At 41.4% G+C, this 15436-nt stretch overlaps 1 protein-coding gene across 1 annotated transcript in view; it reads right to left on the bottom strand.

Annotated features, from left to right (window-relative positions):
* Nucleotides 1–1415: 1415 nt before the first annotated feature.
* The window catches only part of COX10 (cytochrome c oxidase assembly factor heme A:farnesyltransferase COX10), a 93790-nt gene continuing 79769 nt past the window's right edge, over nt 1416–15436 (bottom strand). Inside the window, exons 6-7 of the mRNA XM_080994046.1 lie at nt 13644–13876; nt 1416–2021 (exon numbers count right to left, since the gene is read on the bottom strand). Coding sequence (XP_080850172.1) covers nt 1615–2021; nt 13644–13876 — 640 coding nt within the window. The 3' untranslated portion in view covers nt 1416–1614. The remainder of the gene's footprint in view (nt 2022–13643; nt 13877–15436) is intronic.

Genomic DNA, 15436 nt, shown 5'->3' with positions numbered 1-15436 from the left:
GATGAAAGGAAGATAATCATTGTGCTTTGAATTTTCTTTCTGAAAGTAGTGGAAACACGAAAAACTATGATATAAAAGCTAGCGTTAAAAGAATGCAATAAACTATACGCAACTAACCTAGCATCTTGAAGCCATAAACAAGATTGGCATATAAAGTGAACAAGCTTCTGTTTCTGTGGTTGTTCAGCCACAGTAGTTACACCCTGAAGGTTATTTCCTTGTTTCAGATTGGTTCAAAATGTTTTCTCCGTGGCCAGACTGAGCTGATTCCATCCACTCTGTATTTCCATTTCCATCAGGGTTGCTTGATGATGTGTTGCAGGAAATAAGAGTCGGAGGCACTTCTAGGAAACGGAAATTCAGACAACAAATAGCTCCTTCCTGGATGGAGGATGGCAATCATAACCTACTAGCAAAAAGGCTGCTATGAAAGTAGGATGGCATGAAAGTTGTCAGAGGTCTGATGGGGTGGAAATTTGCCGGGCATAAGTTTGTTTCCTGTCAAGCAGGCCGATTGTCAGAAAACCAAGAATTGAGCTGTACACTTCCAGTCAATGGGCAGATTTTTGTGCTGGGAGTCATTCCTGGAGCTACCCAAACTGTTGAGCCCTTCTAACCCCATGGCTTTGACTACAAATCCTACCAGGTACTAACATTCTTTATTTTAAGGGTTATTATTTATGATCCGCTTAAATGCCAAAAGGACTTCTAAGTTGGTAACCAGAGATGAGGTGAGGGCTTGTACAGAGCAAAGACCTGGCTGATGGGAAAGCAATGTATTTCTGCATGGTGGTCTGCCTTTAAACATACATTGGGGGTTTTATGTTTCATGTGTGCGTGTGCGCACACACACATACATGCATGCACGCATACACACGCACGCACACACTATATATGTACCCCTTATTATTCTCTCTCTCAAGTAGTCATGGCTGTTTTTCCTTTTTAAGAGCTTTTTAATGGCTCCAGTCAAACTTCTCTGTATCTTTCCTTTATGAACTGTCTATACCATATTCAGGAAAAGTTTAAATAAAGGTGGAAATTTGGCACCCTCATAGGTTAAGAGCATCTCTGAGAGGATGACACTCCCTACTGGTTTCTTTCAGCTCCAAATACTGTTACTCCCTTCCACTTTCCACAGAATGAGAATATACTCCTAGAAGTAGGGCAGAGTGATTTTTGCATATTGTTAAGCTAATCCTCCTGTTCTGATGTGGAAAAGTGCAGATGCATATGAGTCACCTGTGGGAACTGTTGCCGAACTAGATTCAGCAGGCTTGCCATACATCCTTAAGAATTAGATAGAGATTTGTTCTTTCATCAGTATGCTATTAAGATATAACATGCATCTTAGCATCATCTCTGTATAGTCAACGAAAGGATCTCACATTCGAAAATCAAATCCAAGAGTCATGTGTGTGTCCCAAATCAAATTATTTAATTTGAAAAAAATCACAGAGAGTGTTCACTGGACACAAAATATTCTCTCTGAATACATCAACAGAAAACCTCCCTGCTGCATGATAACTGAAATACGTATGCCATTTTGAATAGGAGCTTCTGAAGCCAATAGTTATCACAAAGGCAACGTGAGTTTTCCAACATGATGCGACCTCAACTCAAGGATTCCTTTTCGTTGTCCTTTTTGTACCAAGATTTCTTGCAAGTCAGCATGAGCAAGAGGAGCATTGGCAAGTGCCACAAGCTGCAGAAAAACAACTTCCGGGAGCTGCCACGGTCAGCGTCTCTGTAGAAACGAAAGCCGAGGTAGGAAATGTACAGGTTGACGGGAAGAGAAATTATGGGGAAAGTCCACGTGGTGACATCAAGGATGGGAGCCAGTGATGAAAGTCCAATTAAGGCAAGGCAATGACGCAGAGCCACCCGCCTGCACATTTCTGGGTGGGTGACAGACATCATGCAGTAGCCACCTCTGGAGTAATCTTCGCGGAGCCCCCAGCTGAGTGCATTGAAATGAGGGAACTGCCAGGAGTAGAGAATCCCCCCCAGCAGCAATGCTCCTGCAAACGAAGAGAAATCAAGGCATTAGGGTGTATGCCAGGGCCACTGACACAGAAATCGGGATAACTTGGCTGAGGTTTCTGCGTCTTCATTTCGTACACCCAGTAAATCACTTGCAGGTGCAGAAGTCTCATTAATATAATCAGCTTGCCCCAAGGCAGTGAAAGGTATACAGGATGGAGCTGTGTGGAACAGTTTACTCGACTCTCCACATAAACTCCAAATACCCTTTTCAGATGCAGGAGTTGCTAAATGTTACTCTTAAAAAAAGATGCTTCTATCATTCTATCATTTTTGGAGTAAGAACGCTTGCAAAAGGCTCAGAACCCAAGCAATGTATGTGCTACTTCCATGGGATGCAGGGATGTTTTTTGCATTCCTTGTCCAACCTGTTTACTTCTAGTACGTTTCCGGCAAGTCATAAATACACAATTTAATCACACTTCTCATCTACAATTTTGAATTCGGCAATGTTTGTATTTTTGTTCACACAATTATATGTTTGCAGAAAGCAAGAAACTGAGGCTTTCGGAACCAAAAGCAGTGCCTGAGGCCTCATCTGGAGACAATAAAAAGATGATGATTTGGGGACAGGGCCCCAGCTAGGACTAACTGATTATGACTTCTTGATAGGGTGGCCACATGTTCTACTTTTCAGAGGACAGTCCTCTATTGGAAGAGATGCTTTTTTAAAGATAAAGAACCATAAAAAGGAAAGCAGGACCCCTGAAGTTGCTTGACAATAGTTACCAACCTGGAGAACTGACTGAGCAGGCACACAGGTCACAATTCTCCCCACTAAGGTGAAATGCATTGTATTTCTATTTAAATTATTATTTTAAAATCTGCACCTCTACATGTAAAATAGCATTATGTAAATGTTATGCAAATCTGTGGGGGTTTTTTTTTTTTGGTGATGCATAAATGGTCACCTTACTTCTTAAGCCATCATCATCAATTCTAGACTGTAAGTAGAAGACAATGAGCAAAATATCTACGAACTGCATATCTATCATCTATCTATTTAGAAAAAAAAATAACATCTTAGACTCTTCTGTGAGAAAAAAACACACTTTCCATTTGTTGTAGAAAACACTTAAGATACATTTTATCCTTTGGTTTCCACATTTGGTTCCACCTTTTTGATACTTCACACACCATATTTTCACATAGGCCAAACCGACTGTACATCAGCTCTGTGCAGAACCCACTCCGCAAAGGTACACATATAAAACAAATACAGTGAAGAATATTCAATAAACTTTGGCTACTGAATAAGTTTTTAAAATTTTGCTCAGCAGAAATCTAGAGAAGATTCCAGTCACCACCTGCATGTTACCTTGCTATATTTTGCCATAGGTTTCCTAAGCAGAAATGTATGTTGCCAACCCTATAACAGCCACATAACGTAGGGCTACAGAGGGCCGAAAGTGTTAAGTAACTAACTTCTCAATTCTGTACACTCCATACATCTTAGAATTCAGTATCATAGGACCTTCTGTTGATCCATGAATGCTTGGCAGAGACCTGAAACTGAAGAGTAAACAATTCATAGAATTATAGAATTGTAAGGTTGTTTCAGTTCTTTCAACATTCGGGGTCTCTGTGTTACCTATCCCTGAACACCACCTAAAAGTTTATACAGAAGCAAGAATTAAAGGGGAAAATAGGCCCAGAGATCCACTGAATATAACTATGGGAATATTTCCTCACAACTGCAGTCTTTCAAAAACTTATGCTACAAGACTAGATCCTGCTCCACTGGAATTTAGCACAGATGCCCATTAGAATCTGCTTCATTCTGTTTCACAAGGGACATCTTTAGGGCCTACGCTTTAATAAAGCTTGACTGATTTTCACAGATTCAACTTCTGAAGTGATGTTGTTACAGTGAAGTTATGCCTTCTTGCAGAAGATGAATCAAAGTCCATTTTGTTTGCAAAGGGATGGACGCTGGGAGCAACAAGAAGGCAAGATGTCCTAATGCTGTCTCAGAAATAACTTCCAACTCTCACTTCCTTGTCAAAAAACAACCAACATTTCAGGTGAAACTCCCAGCTCCAAACCAGACAACTGATGTGCCAAACAAGGGCAGTTGTTTTATGAGGGGCCTGCCTTCTCACGCAATCTTTCTAGGAGATACTGCAAAGTCAACTTGATTGCAACATGCATGGCTTCGTTTCTTGCTGTGCAGTACAGAATTAGGTTTTTCAGTGCAACTGGGTCCAGACTCTACCTTTACATTTTCAAAACCTTTGTCTGACAGGGCAGACTTGTAGTGATGCTGGGATTACTCAAAGTGCTGATACAGAAATAGCCACTTGTGTTCCCACTCTGGGGGTACTTAGTAGCAACTGGTGCTATTTTGCAGGCTTAGTCGGGAGGAGCCTCCTAGCAATCCTACATGGAGATTCAGAGATTCAATAGCAACTGGAACAGCGTTGTCTGCCTCTATCTCAATTGCCATGCAGTGGATAGTGCTTCAGTAGCAGTGGCATAAATCTTTATGTGCTCCTCTGTGCAAATTCCTTTGGATGAGGCTAAAAAAATGCACTCTAAACTAAATCTTAAGAGAGTATAAATTATTTTTTACTGTTTTTACTACACTGTGTCAGCTGCCCTGAGAAAGCGTTTCCAAATTCCAAATTACTTGGAAGTCAGTATGATTTTGCCAAATGGTTCTTACTCCCTACTGTGTTTGGGATTCCAGTTTAAGTGTATTTATGTGTGCATTATGGGAAAAGACCCATCAAGGCTGAACTACATACAGCATGATGCTAGGTGCAACACTGATAATATGCCTGCATGCTTGTTTTTTAAAAAGTGATGTTAGGCGCAGGTGGTGATGTCTGATTTTGTCAGGATTGCAGAAGTAGGAAGCAGATGTTCAGCCCTTTCATACCTCACTGAAGTACTGATGGAGATCATCCCTTTCCCATGGCTGTGTTGGCCCTGAAAAGAAAGCTCCCATTTTCTTCTTGGGATAGATAACAGCTGGGAGACTGTCAGAACTGCTGCTGAGAAACAGTTGGGTTTCCTATCCTGACCATGTAATATGGGTGCCAATGATGCATTTGGTGCCATGACAAGTTTGGCTGATAGTCAACTTCCTGTGGTTAACCTGTGCAGCTACTTAATCTAGTACTTCTGCTATTGTTGAGTGGTGTTACTGTTTCAGGAGGATATTTTCAGCAACCTTTAAGGTTCCACATGAGATTGAGGGTGCAGGATATTCGTGCTTTTCTATCTAAAGCTGTCAAGCACAATGATGTTCTTTTAAAACTCATGACTGTCCTAGGTGTATGCAAAAAGTCTTGTAATGGTAGCATGATTTGCTAAACTATGTTATCATTCACAAACTTGAGACAAAAGCCAGAAGCACTTTTATGTTAAAAACTCAGCATGGAAAACCAGGCTTATAGTTGGAGCTCCAAACTGACTTGCTACCTCTTTCATTGTCTTGGTTTTTGGCTTCACAGATGTATGACAGAGATCACCAACCAGGCATGTAAAATAAACACAGAATGGTTAAAATATCAGCTCCAAAACAGATGTTGAAGTCTTATTGCATTTCCTAAAGCCATTGTTTACTGCCTTGGCAACCCAAGAATGCTGTTTTGCTTAGAGCACAATTTTGGTAATTCTTCTGCCTTGAATAATATGAAGGAATTTTAAAATCATTTCCAGATTCTGGTAGCTGACTGACACATGAGGGGGAGGTTAAGAGTGGAGGTGGGGGGCGGCGGGAAGCACCAGCTTCTTGTCTCTCTAGGAAATAAATTAAATGTTTAAGTTTATGTAAGACGTTAGAGGGATTTTGAAGTCTAAGTTTAGCCATTAATGGCCTGTACTTAGAACTGTGTGTGGTTGTTTTCTTCTATCTTGGTATGGTAACAAACCAGCTACTCTTAGCTAAAAAGATGCTAAAACAAATTACTCCTCCTTGGTCCAGATGAGGGAGATTAGAGCTGGAAAACAAGAGCAAATCCAGCTGCACCCATTTGCCTTTGGATAAACACGGCTGGCGGTTATGTAGCTGTAGTTGTTCCATGTTCAACCTGGAAAATGAGATGAAGTATAACTGAACCTTATCTTTGCCTACAGAATTAGGTTTCCATCATCTGAATATGCCCGTCAGCAAAAGCTGATCCAGCAAAAACAACACACTACCTGCCCACACTGAAGCAAGGAAGATATAGCAGTGATGGATGGAGAGATCGGTTAAGACCTCCAAATTATGTGGTTAGAAAAATCCAATTTCTGCTCTACTTTTAATACTGTAAGACAGAATGCAGCAATTTGTCAAGATGCATTTTGCATAACTCAATAGGACTGAAGGTTTTGTGGTGGGAGAAAGGAAGAAATACTAGGGTACAAGAATAGACGGAAATCTAAAATATATCTGTTTCCACAACAGGACCCCCTTTCCATTTCTTCCTTCACCTTTGGGTTGGGGGATGCTCTGGAGCAGATATTTGGGGCACGCAGGGAGCTGCATGGGAGAGGAGAGGAAGGGGGAAGCGAGTTCAAATGGGTCTTACTGCCAAAAGTGACCATAAGATTGCAGTCTCAATCTCTTTAAACAGAATCTATATCCCTTGATCAAACCAAATGGAAACAGTCAAGTGAATTTTCAGCAAGTTTTGAGTACAAAGGTTCTCTCTCTCATAGACACATATGGAGATCAAGTGTAGGGGCAATGATGGAAAATACCTGTTTTGTGTTATTCTGTAGGGTGCCTTGTGATGTTTTGTAGGATGTGGTGCCACAAGTAAATTTTCCCCAGATGATCTAAATCTTCTTGCAGACAGGGAAGGAAGTCTTTCAGGTAACCTGGCCCTGAGTTGTTCAGGGTTTTATATGTTAGTAACAAGACCTTGTACATGACTGGCTAGCTGCACAGCAGCTGCTCCTTATGCACAGGTGTAAAATTATGTGTGCATCAAGGTGTTCCACTCAACCACCTGGGCACAGGACTCTCCAAAAGCCTCCAGACCAGTCTTAGGGGAAGTCCCACAAAGAACAAATTATAGGAGTCCAATTGTAAAGTTACCAATGCATGAATCATAGTGGCCAAGTTTAAAACATGTTTTATTTGTTACCACAACCAATTAGAATGGTTGATTGGGAAACATATGAATGAGAAAGTGAGAAACTTTATTTAAATCAACACCAGGTCCAATAGGTGGATAAGAGCACCAACATTCAGGAGGGTTCACAAGGAAGGGGTGGGCATGTGGTGAAGTGCAGAACAAGGCATAAATCTTCCGTAGAAGATGTTGACTGCGTGTTACTTTGCCACGCATGCTCCTTTGCATCTCTCCTTCTCCAGCATCTGCTACATCTTAGTCGTTATATATGCTAGTGGCAAACAAGCCGTTTGCAATATTCAAAGTCTTACTTCTTCCATGGTACCCATATATCATGTTGGTGCCTCTGAATGTAGCAGTGGCTATGAAGACCAAAAACACAGTCAAAATAAAGGTTGTGAATTTGAAGCATAGAAGTTTGACCACAATTCAGTCAAGGCAAGTCTCGGCTGTTTCCAATGACCACTGTTTTGAAACCATGTCCAGGTGTAGTGAGGAAATGATGACGGCATTTAACAGTTATCATTTATACAGCACCATCAATATGCATAGTTCCCTATGGAGAATTAAAAAAACACAGCGCCCTGATCAGCTTATCATCTTAAGACTTGCCGTGGGGTGGATGGGAAGAATAGAAGGAGAGACATAAACTGGCAGTAAGGGTGAACATGGGCAGGATATGCCTTGAGCTTCATTACAAGTGCTTAGGCTTGGTTTCGGCAGAGGAAGAACTGTAAGTGTCTGTGTCGAAGTTCTTCAAGGAAACTGAATTTGGGGACAGAGTCTGAAGGAAATAAGATGCAGCATCAAATGGTTTCTGGAGGCAGTTCTGGGCATTGAAGATGTGGGGGACGGACAAAGGATGGTGGAGATGCAAGAGTGAAGATTATGGGTATGGATATGCAGGCAGAATAATCAGGGGAGGCAGAGTAATGAAGGCAAGGACAAATGTTTGTGCTAGATCCAGGAATGGAGGAGGTAAGAAAGGGTGTCATGTGGTCTCAGTGATGACAGAGGTGAATGATTTTGGTCAGAGGCAAGGGAGTAGGTGGGAATGTGATCGTAGAGATGCAAAGACTGTAGCAGTTAAGGTGGGAGATGACTGGAAGTTCCAGCAAGGCTGCAAGACAGGAAAGGCCATATTTTTGCAAGGCACTAAGGGAAGTTCACCAACTTGCTTGCAAGAGGATATTTTTAACACTTTTTTTAACTCAACACAACTTTAAAAAGTTAATTTTAGCTCTCTAAACCTCAAACACTGCCTTTTCTTAAGCCAATGCAATTTTCCTGCTACTACTCTGGTGCCCCCTACTGGTTACTTCATAATGCATATTTGGGAGGTGAGGTGAACTGGAGCAGCTGTCCCATATGGGCCATTTAATATTCTTTATTTGGAAGATGAAAGCACTTGGAACTTAACACAGCTGTGTACAGTGTGTAGGTGACAATGAATTTACTGAGTGGGCTTCGACTTTGATTGCATCAGTCCCTCAGGTGTCCCAATAGCAGAATCACTATCGCTTTTGTGTCTGCAAAAGTAAGCGTGGGTGGGGGAGGCAAATAATCGACTGACTTTTGTCTTATTAAATTTAAAACAGCTGCCTACTAGCCCTGCCCATCTGCCTCCACATTTACTACATGGAGCAACGGGGCCCTCTGCCTTTGTGCGTCCTATGCTCACAGATCAATGATGACATACCTCTGTCTTTTGTACAAACTGAGTAAGAGGCTTCTTGGATCATCATTTTGAAGAGGAAGAGAAGTCTCAAGCCTTTGCTAAGGTCAATCAATGCCAGCCCACATCTCTAGGCCTCTATTTCTACAGCCAGGATAATGTGCTCCAGGCAAAAATTTGTCTTTTTCTCTAAAACTGCTCAGTTACACATTTTGCCAGCAGGCTGTTCAAAACATGATCCAGTTAATTAAAAAAAAAAAAAAAAAACATTTGAAGGAAATAGGAACAAAGTTCAGTGTCACTTATTCTGAACAAAGTGAGGTCCTCTCTTTACTGCTCTCCTTCCGGGCAGACAAGGGCTATACAAATGAGGAAAGGCTCTACACAATTGTCCTTTTCCTCTCTCTTCACTGTTTTGTTGCTAAACCCATCCATCTGCCAAATGTCACTTGCTGATAAGAACTGCCCAGTTTAAAATCCCCCGGTTGTAAATAGATGTTGGCTGACATAATTAATGTCTAGCCCACAACCCAATTTGAATTACAAAGTCAAGGCAATTTGAAAATCAGCCTCTGCGTGATTACCGTTGGTACATACACAGGCAGTCTATAAATTCCATAGCCCCAGGAATTATTTAAATTTTCAGAAAATGAATGAAAATCAGGACAAGATGTCTTTCAGGAAAACAGAAGGTAAAAGTGGGGCATCTGAGATAAACTAAATAGTCTCTTGAGATAAACATTCTTGGGAGCAGTAATACCAATGGCTCCAGGCCACTGTGGGTCTCTAACGTCTGTTACATTTGCGAGGCTGTTATCTGCTCTGCCACCACCGCCTACCCAGAGTAAATCCCCTTAACTGATAAAGCACATTATGGCAGAGATCCCCGCTTGTCACTTCAAGCAAACTGGGTGGCTCAGAATTGGATGTGCTTTCATGGCACTGGGTTGCTATGTTCTGCAGTCTCCTGAGTACACTTCAGATGCTGGGAGCTAGCCACCACTCCTGAAAGGATACCAGAACCTATTGCTTTCATAAGGAAATGTGGTAATGCCAAGACCTGAGTCCCAGGCTGTACAACACACAGTATGAAATTCCCCATTACAATATTTAAACTTCTTCTTCTTTAAAAAAGGACATATTATTAATATTCCTCTTTTTGGCCGTGTTACTAAACACAAGCCATGATCTCCTGCCAGCAAGAGAGAAGTTTGATCTGAGTCTTACTGCTTCTATAAAAATGAGACTGCTTTGTTCTTTTGGCATTTTCCACCAGCCTCCCATTTCCTGTCATGATAATGTTCTTCCTCCTTGAAACAGGGGGGAAAAAGAAACTGGAGATGGGGTTCCCTTTCGGGGAGGGAAATTCTCTGTACCCGCCTTGGCAAGTGCATGCGTTCGCCTTGCTAAGAGATGCTGGTCCCAGCCCCCCATGAACCTGATTAAATTTAACACGTGTGCAATTTCTGCTACCACAGTTGATGATAAAATTGACTCTGAGCATTGTTAGTTTAAACCTGGCCAATTTTAGCCAACCAATGCTCACAGAGAAAGGTTCATATTTTGATCCTGAACTGTTCCCTAGGAAAAAGTTATATGATGTGGCAAGCGCTCAAGACTGGAACTGATCAAGTAAACATACAGTCTGCTTGAGCAACAGCGGCAGCATTGGCTAGATGCCCTCTCCTCCCCACCTCCCTGGAGAAGCAGGAGACAGTTTTGATAGTAAAATGAAGGAAGGATGAAGAAGTGATTCACCTTGCATGACTGGCTTTAGCATAATAACCAGAAAAGACTGCTTGCTTGAGAAGAAGCTCCCTAATAAAAAGTAAAACATGGCAAGCACTATGGGCAGCCTTAAAATTTCTTTCTCCCCGGCTTTATGTTCCTTATCGCTGCTCAGTAGGGTAGGCTCTTTCCCCTTCTTTTTAACAAGGTGCAAATGTATTCCCACGCTTCTACCTAAAGCCAAGTTGCTTCAGCTAGTTAATTAGGAAACATTAATGGGTTCCAGAGATGTGGCTTACATGATTTAGAAGCAGATGGCATACTCCGCTTGTCCATACCAAAAACCATTCCTAACATCTATATGAAACTATCAACCAACTGCAGGCATGAGCCTTTAATCAAAGAAATAGTTTCTGTGCATGGTTACCTCCCCTCACCCTCCTGCAAATAAGCCTATGGTTGAGCGTTTTGAGTGGGAAGGGGCAGAGAAGATCCAATGCTTAGTTATTATGAGAGAACATGGGCTAAAATGCTTCTTCTGAGATTGGCCACTATTACCTATTCTAGTGCTTCCCCCTGGGAGGTACTCAAGGGTATGAAGTACAGGGACCTCTCCCTCCTCCCAAATATTAAAAGTGTGGCACTTACTGTAACAACTTCATGAGCACTGCCAATTACTACTCAGAGTTATGTATATAAATAACATGTATAATTGGCCTAGATTCAACTAACAAGTCCCGCTTGCGGAAGCCAACATTTGGTGCTAGTTTCTGACACTTGGAGAGACAGATAGGGTTGGGCATTTTCCATATCAAGAAACAAAATAAAATTCAGATTCTGTATTAGGGAATAATCCAAACTCCATGGTCAGAGTTATCTGTGTATATTACCAACACGGCATGTATTTGCTTAGCAAGGTATCTGTACCTTTTAACAGTGAGATTTTCAAGGAATTTGGGTTTGGTTTTAGTGAGATGGAGAACAGAGGGGAAGACAGAGAGGCAGCAGAAGCCACAGGACTTGTAATTGCAGCCAGAAACACAGTGCAGATAAGTGAACATGACAACTGTACAGCAGAAGCCCTGCTTTGGTTGTTGAACATTCACTAGTCATGTCACAGAGGACACACAGCTTCTAATATGAGTTAATCATTTGAATTAAACTTCTTTGTCTCCTTCACTGCAGAAGGGCTAGAGTTAGGACCTTTTTGCATTTTCATCTTGATTTTCTCTACCATGTTCCCCTGGTTCATAACTGAATCTGTTCACATTGTCTCTCTTTTCTACTACTCTGATCACTTGTGCCTAGAACAACAAATGCTTTGTAATGCTAAAAAGAATACAACATGCCCCCCAAAAGTCTGGTCACCTCAGGAAGTTTCATTAAGACTTGACGCTGCATTTTCAGGTCTCTGTAGTCTTTGCTTCAAAAGCAGCAGCATCAATGAAGGGAGCAGGCCCACTGAGCTAACACAACATTTCTCTGATCTTGTTGCATGAATTTGAGATCCTATCGTGACACACACTGCAAAGAGAATCACAAGAGCACTGCAAAACTGAAGGTTATGTTTGATCTTCAAACTAGGAGGAGTCACATAATCCTGGTTGACTTTTGGCTGACTCGGTGATGAATAGTTCCTGTAGAAACACAGAGCATGTGAGCACAGAAAAGGGAGAGAAGGATGAAGGCTTGCATTTACATATGCCTGAGGGCCAAACTGCACACAACACTAAATGCATCACTTGGAAGCATGGCAAGTTTTTTTTTTTAAAAAAAAAATAGTAATAGGTGCAGGGCAGAGACCTGCAGCTTTTATCCTTCCATCCCAAGTTGTGATCTCAACAAAGTTTGTCCATTTGCAGTGTTATTAGTATGAGGGTGAGTACTAGCTCACTTTTGGACTAATGGAAAGCTCGAAAGCAGGACAATTGTTCCCTAGCAACTGCTATTCGGGGGCCACTAAGACTAACTTAGCAGCTCTCTTTAATCATTATCCTTGCACATGATTACAACTAAGAGAGAGGAGAGCAGGGCTGCACTCTGTGGCCCTGCCCTGTGTCCTAAAGATCTGAGGGCTCCTTGAGTGGTTTAGAATCCTGTGCCTACATGCACAGAACCAGGCTCCCCATATTTCAGACCTTTAAGCAATAGTCTTCAGCAGCTGAATAGGGATAGTGGTTAGGAGAATTAGGGATGTTTTGCCCCGATGTAAGTCACTTCATGCTGACTAAACTGCGCTTGTCATTTTATTGCCAGTTCACCCAGTTAAGAAAGATCATTTTGGAACTCCTGGAACTCTTTTTTTGTTTTTACCACTTGGCCACCTCACTGCTCAGCTCTAATGCAAGTTTAATTATGAGCAAGTTAAAAAGTACTGGTTCTAATAGAGCACACTTTTCTCATCCCTCCACTGTGAGAACAGTCAATTTATTCCTACTCTCTGCCATTGTTTTGATCCTAAGTGCTAGTAGCCAGGTTCCTTTTTGGTTCAAGCGGAACCTGTCCCTTTTGTATACGCTTGGCTTATTACAAAACCTTCTTCAGTGCCTAAGAAGTCAAAAGCTGTCCTTTGACACTGCAATCTTAGGCATGCATTGAAATGCCTCAGCTTTGCCTGTCTACCTGGCACTGCAAATGGGACAGGTAGAATTCTGGAGGAAGCAATTCTGAATATCAGCTTCTTGCTTACTCACCTAAAGTTTGCTTCCAATACTGCACAACTACAGTTCCCCATTTCACTGGTGCTGACGTGCACCATGACTGTCATCTTTACTCTGACGGTATCTACCAGTCTAACTAGATGAAACGTGACTTCCACAACCTTTGCACCAGGTAGGCAAGTCATTATGCAGTCTACACACCCCTGTTGGCCTATGACTGAACTGAATGGGTCCTGAACCTAAGACAGTCTTGGTTTTTTTTACTGCAAAATGCCAAGTCAGTGGAAGAGAGAGTCATGCAGTATACAGAGAAATATGCAGATCCTAGATAATGCGAATGATACTAGTGGGCATTGGTTAAAAATACATCTCTCTATTGGGAATGAAGTCATTCAATTGGCCCTAAGAGGAAGACACTCAATTCTCTTCCTCCTCATGGTCCCATTTCCCCCCCAGAGTAATTCTCACCTGCATCCAGACTGCCAGTTGCTGCTGTCCAACCCATAATTGGGGGAATAGCACCAACCACAGCTCCTACCCATGTATTGACAATGCTAATTCTTTTCAGCGGTGTGTAACAGCATGTGTACAGGATGATGTTGAAGGCTCCCAGGGCTGCAGTAAGAGGATTTACTCCGAAGGTGAGCAGAGCTATTCCTGGAACAGCACAGGAGGCAGCAAAAGACACAGCAAGCAAAGGGCTGTAAGAAAAAGAGAAACAAACAAACAAGAAAATGTAAAAATATGTTAGTGAAAGGATCTGAGGGCAGATTTTTATTACTGTTATCTTTTTATCCAATGCTTTCCTGATAATTCTTTTTTATTAAGCAATCTTAAATCGGGCAACAGTGATAACCACAGAATAAATGTACATTTAGCAAACACCTACTAGAGCATAACTTCTTCAGTGGTGTACAGAGAACAATCAGCAAATTTGACCAGCAGGCAAAACAGGTCTGGTGCAGTCCAATGCAGACTGGTCTCGACTTAGCTTTTGTCTTCTCCCTCCTGCCAGTGGGCGTTGAGGGAATTTGAGGAAGCTATATAGGCAGCAGAGCTTCCCTTCCTGGGAATTTAGGCAGGTGTGTATGCAAGTTGCCATTAGGCATGTTAAAGCTAAACATTCACCTAGAGACAGACACACACAACTATTACATTGTTTATAGCACAGTGCAAGAAACATGCGTACATATTATCCAAGCTTTAATTACACAATGTAATACTTTCAACAGAAATTTGTGTTCAAAATTTATTGCCCTGATTTAGCAGAATTTATCGGAATCCTAGAAGCTTAAACTATGGGTTTCACTAAAGTTCCAGATCTGGCTACGTCAACTCTTGACAGTGGGGAAGAAACTATTTTTAATAAAGCATCTAAATGTTTGGTGTAGATTTTTATAGCCCCACACAGACCAGTCACCTCATAGTGTTTTATACACAATTGCAAAATAAGCCTAAGCATGGATGTGCATGCATCGTGTTAGAATGCTGAGAAGGAATAAATGTCTGCCTTCAATTTAACTTTTAATTAAATGGACCAGGCCAACAATTTGATAAGCTGGAACATGATTTTACCAGCTTTACAAACCCAATTGTGGATTTTGCCGATTTAATTTAGTGGAATGCAATGTTTATCAGATTTTTCTCACAAGCTTCTGAGCCAAGAAAAAATGTTCTTTTGAATACATGCAGCTTTCAGTGAACTCATTCAAGCACTGATCTTGTAACACTTGGACCTATATTTACACAACAACATTAGTTAAGAAGTGACAGAGTTTTGTCATGTGAATCTAGCACCCTGGAAATGGAGGCAAGCTCATCACTTGATCACTTGGCTCAAGTATCTGTGTAAAGATAGCTGAATGGACTGATGATGAAGTTCAGAGGGAAGGGAAGAGAAAAAGACAGGAATTTTGTTACCACTTCAGATGAGCTATAAAGGATGCTGTACTTTGAACATTGTTGAAACGGAAAATAGCAAAAACAGGACACTGAAACATTTTTTAAAAGCATGTTCCTCAATTGTTCAGTGACATTTCTGAAACATTTTTTTTTTGAAGCAGATGATAACAGTAAGTTCCCCCCTTTTCAATTTTCATGGATTAATGTGATCTAGAGTTAGGAGTGAGTAGCCATGTCTGGTGATACCAAATTGTTCACGGTGCTTAACACAAAAAGGGATTGTGATGAGCTCCAAAAGAATCTCTCCAAACTAAGCGAACATGAAAACATTAAAATCCAAATGGAAAATCTTGTCTTGT

The sequence above is a fragment of the Podarcis pityusensis genome, assembly GCF_964106645.2.
Source record: "Podarcis pityusensis genome assembly, chromosome: 2".
NCBI lineage: Eukaryota > Metazoa > Chordata > Lepidosauria > Squamata > Lacertidae > Podarcis > Podarcis pityusensis.
The sequence above is the reverse complement of the archived record's forward strand: the minus strand, read 5'-3'. Positions and strand labels throughout refer to the sequence as shown.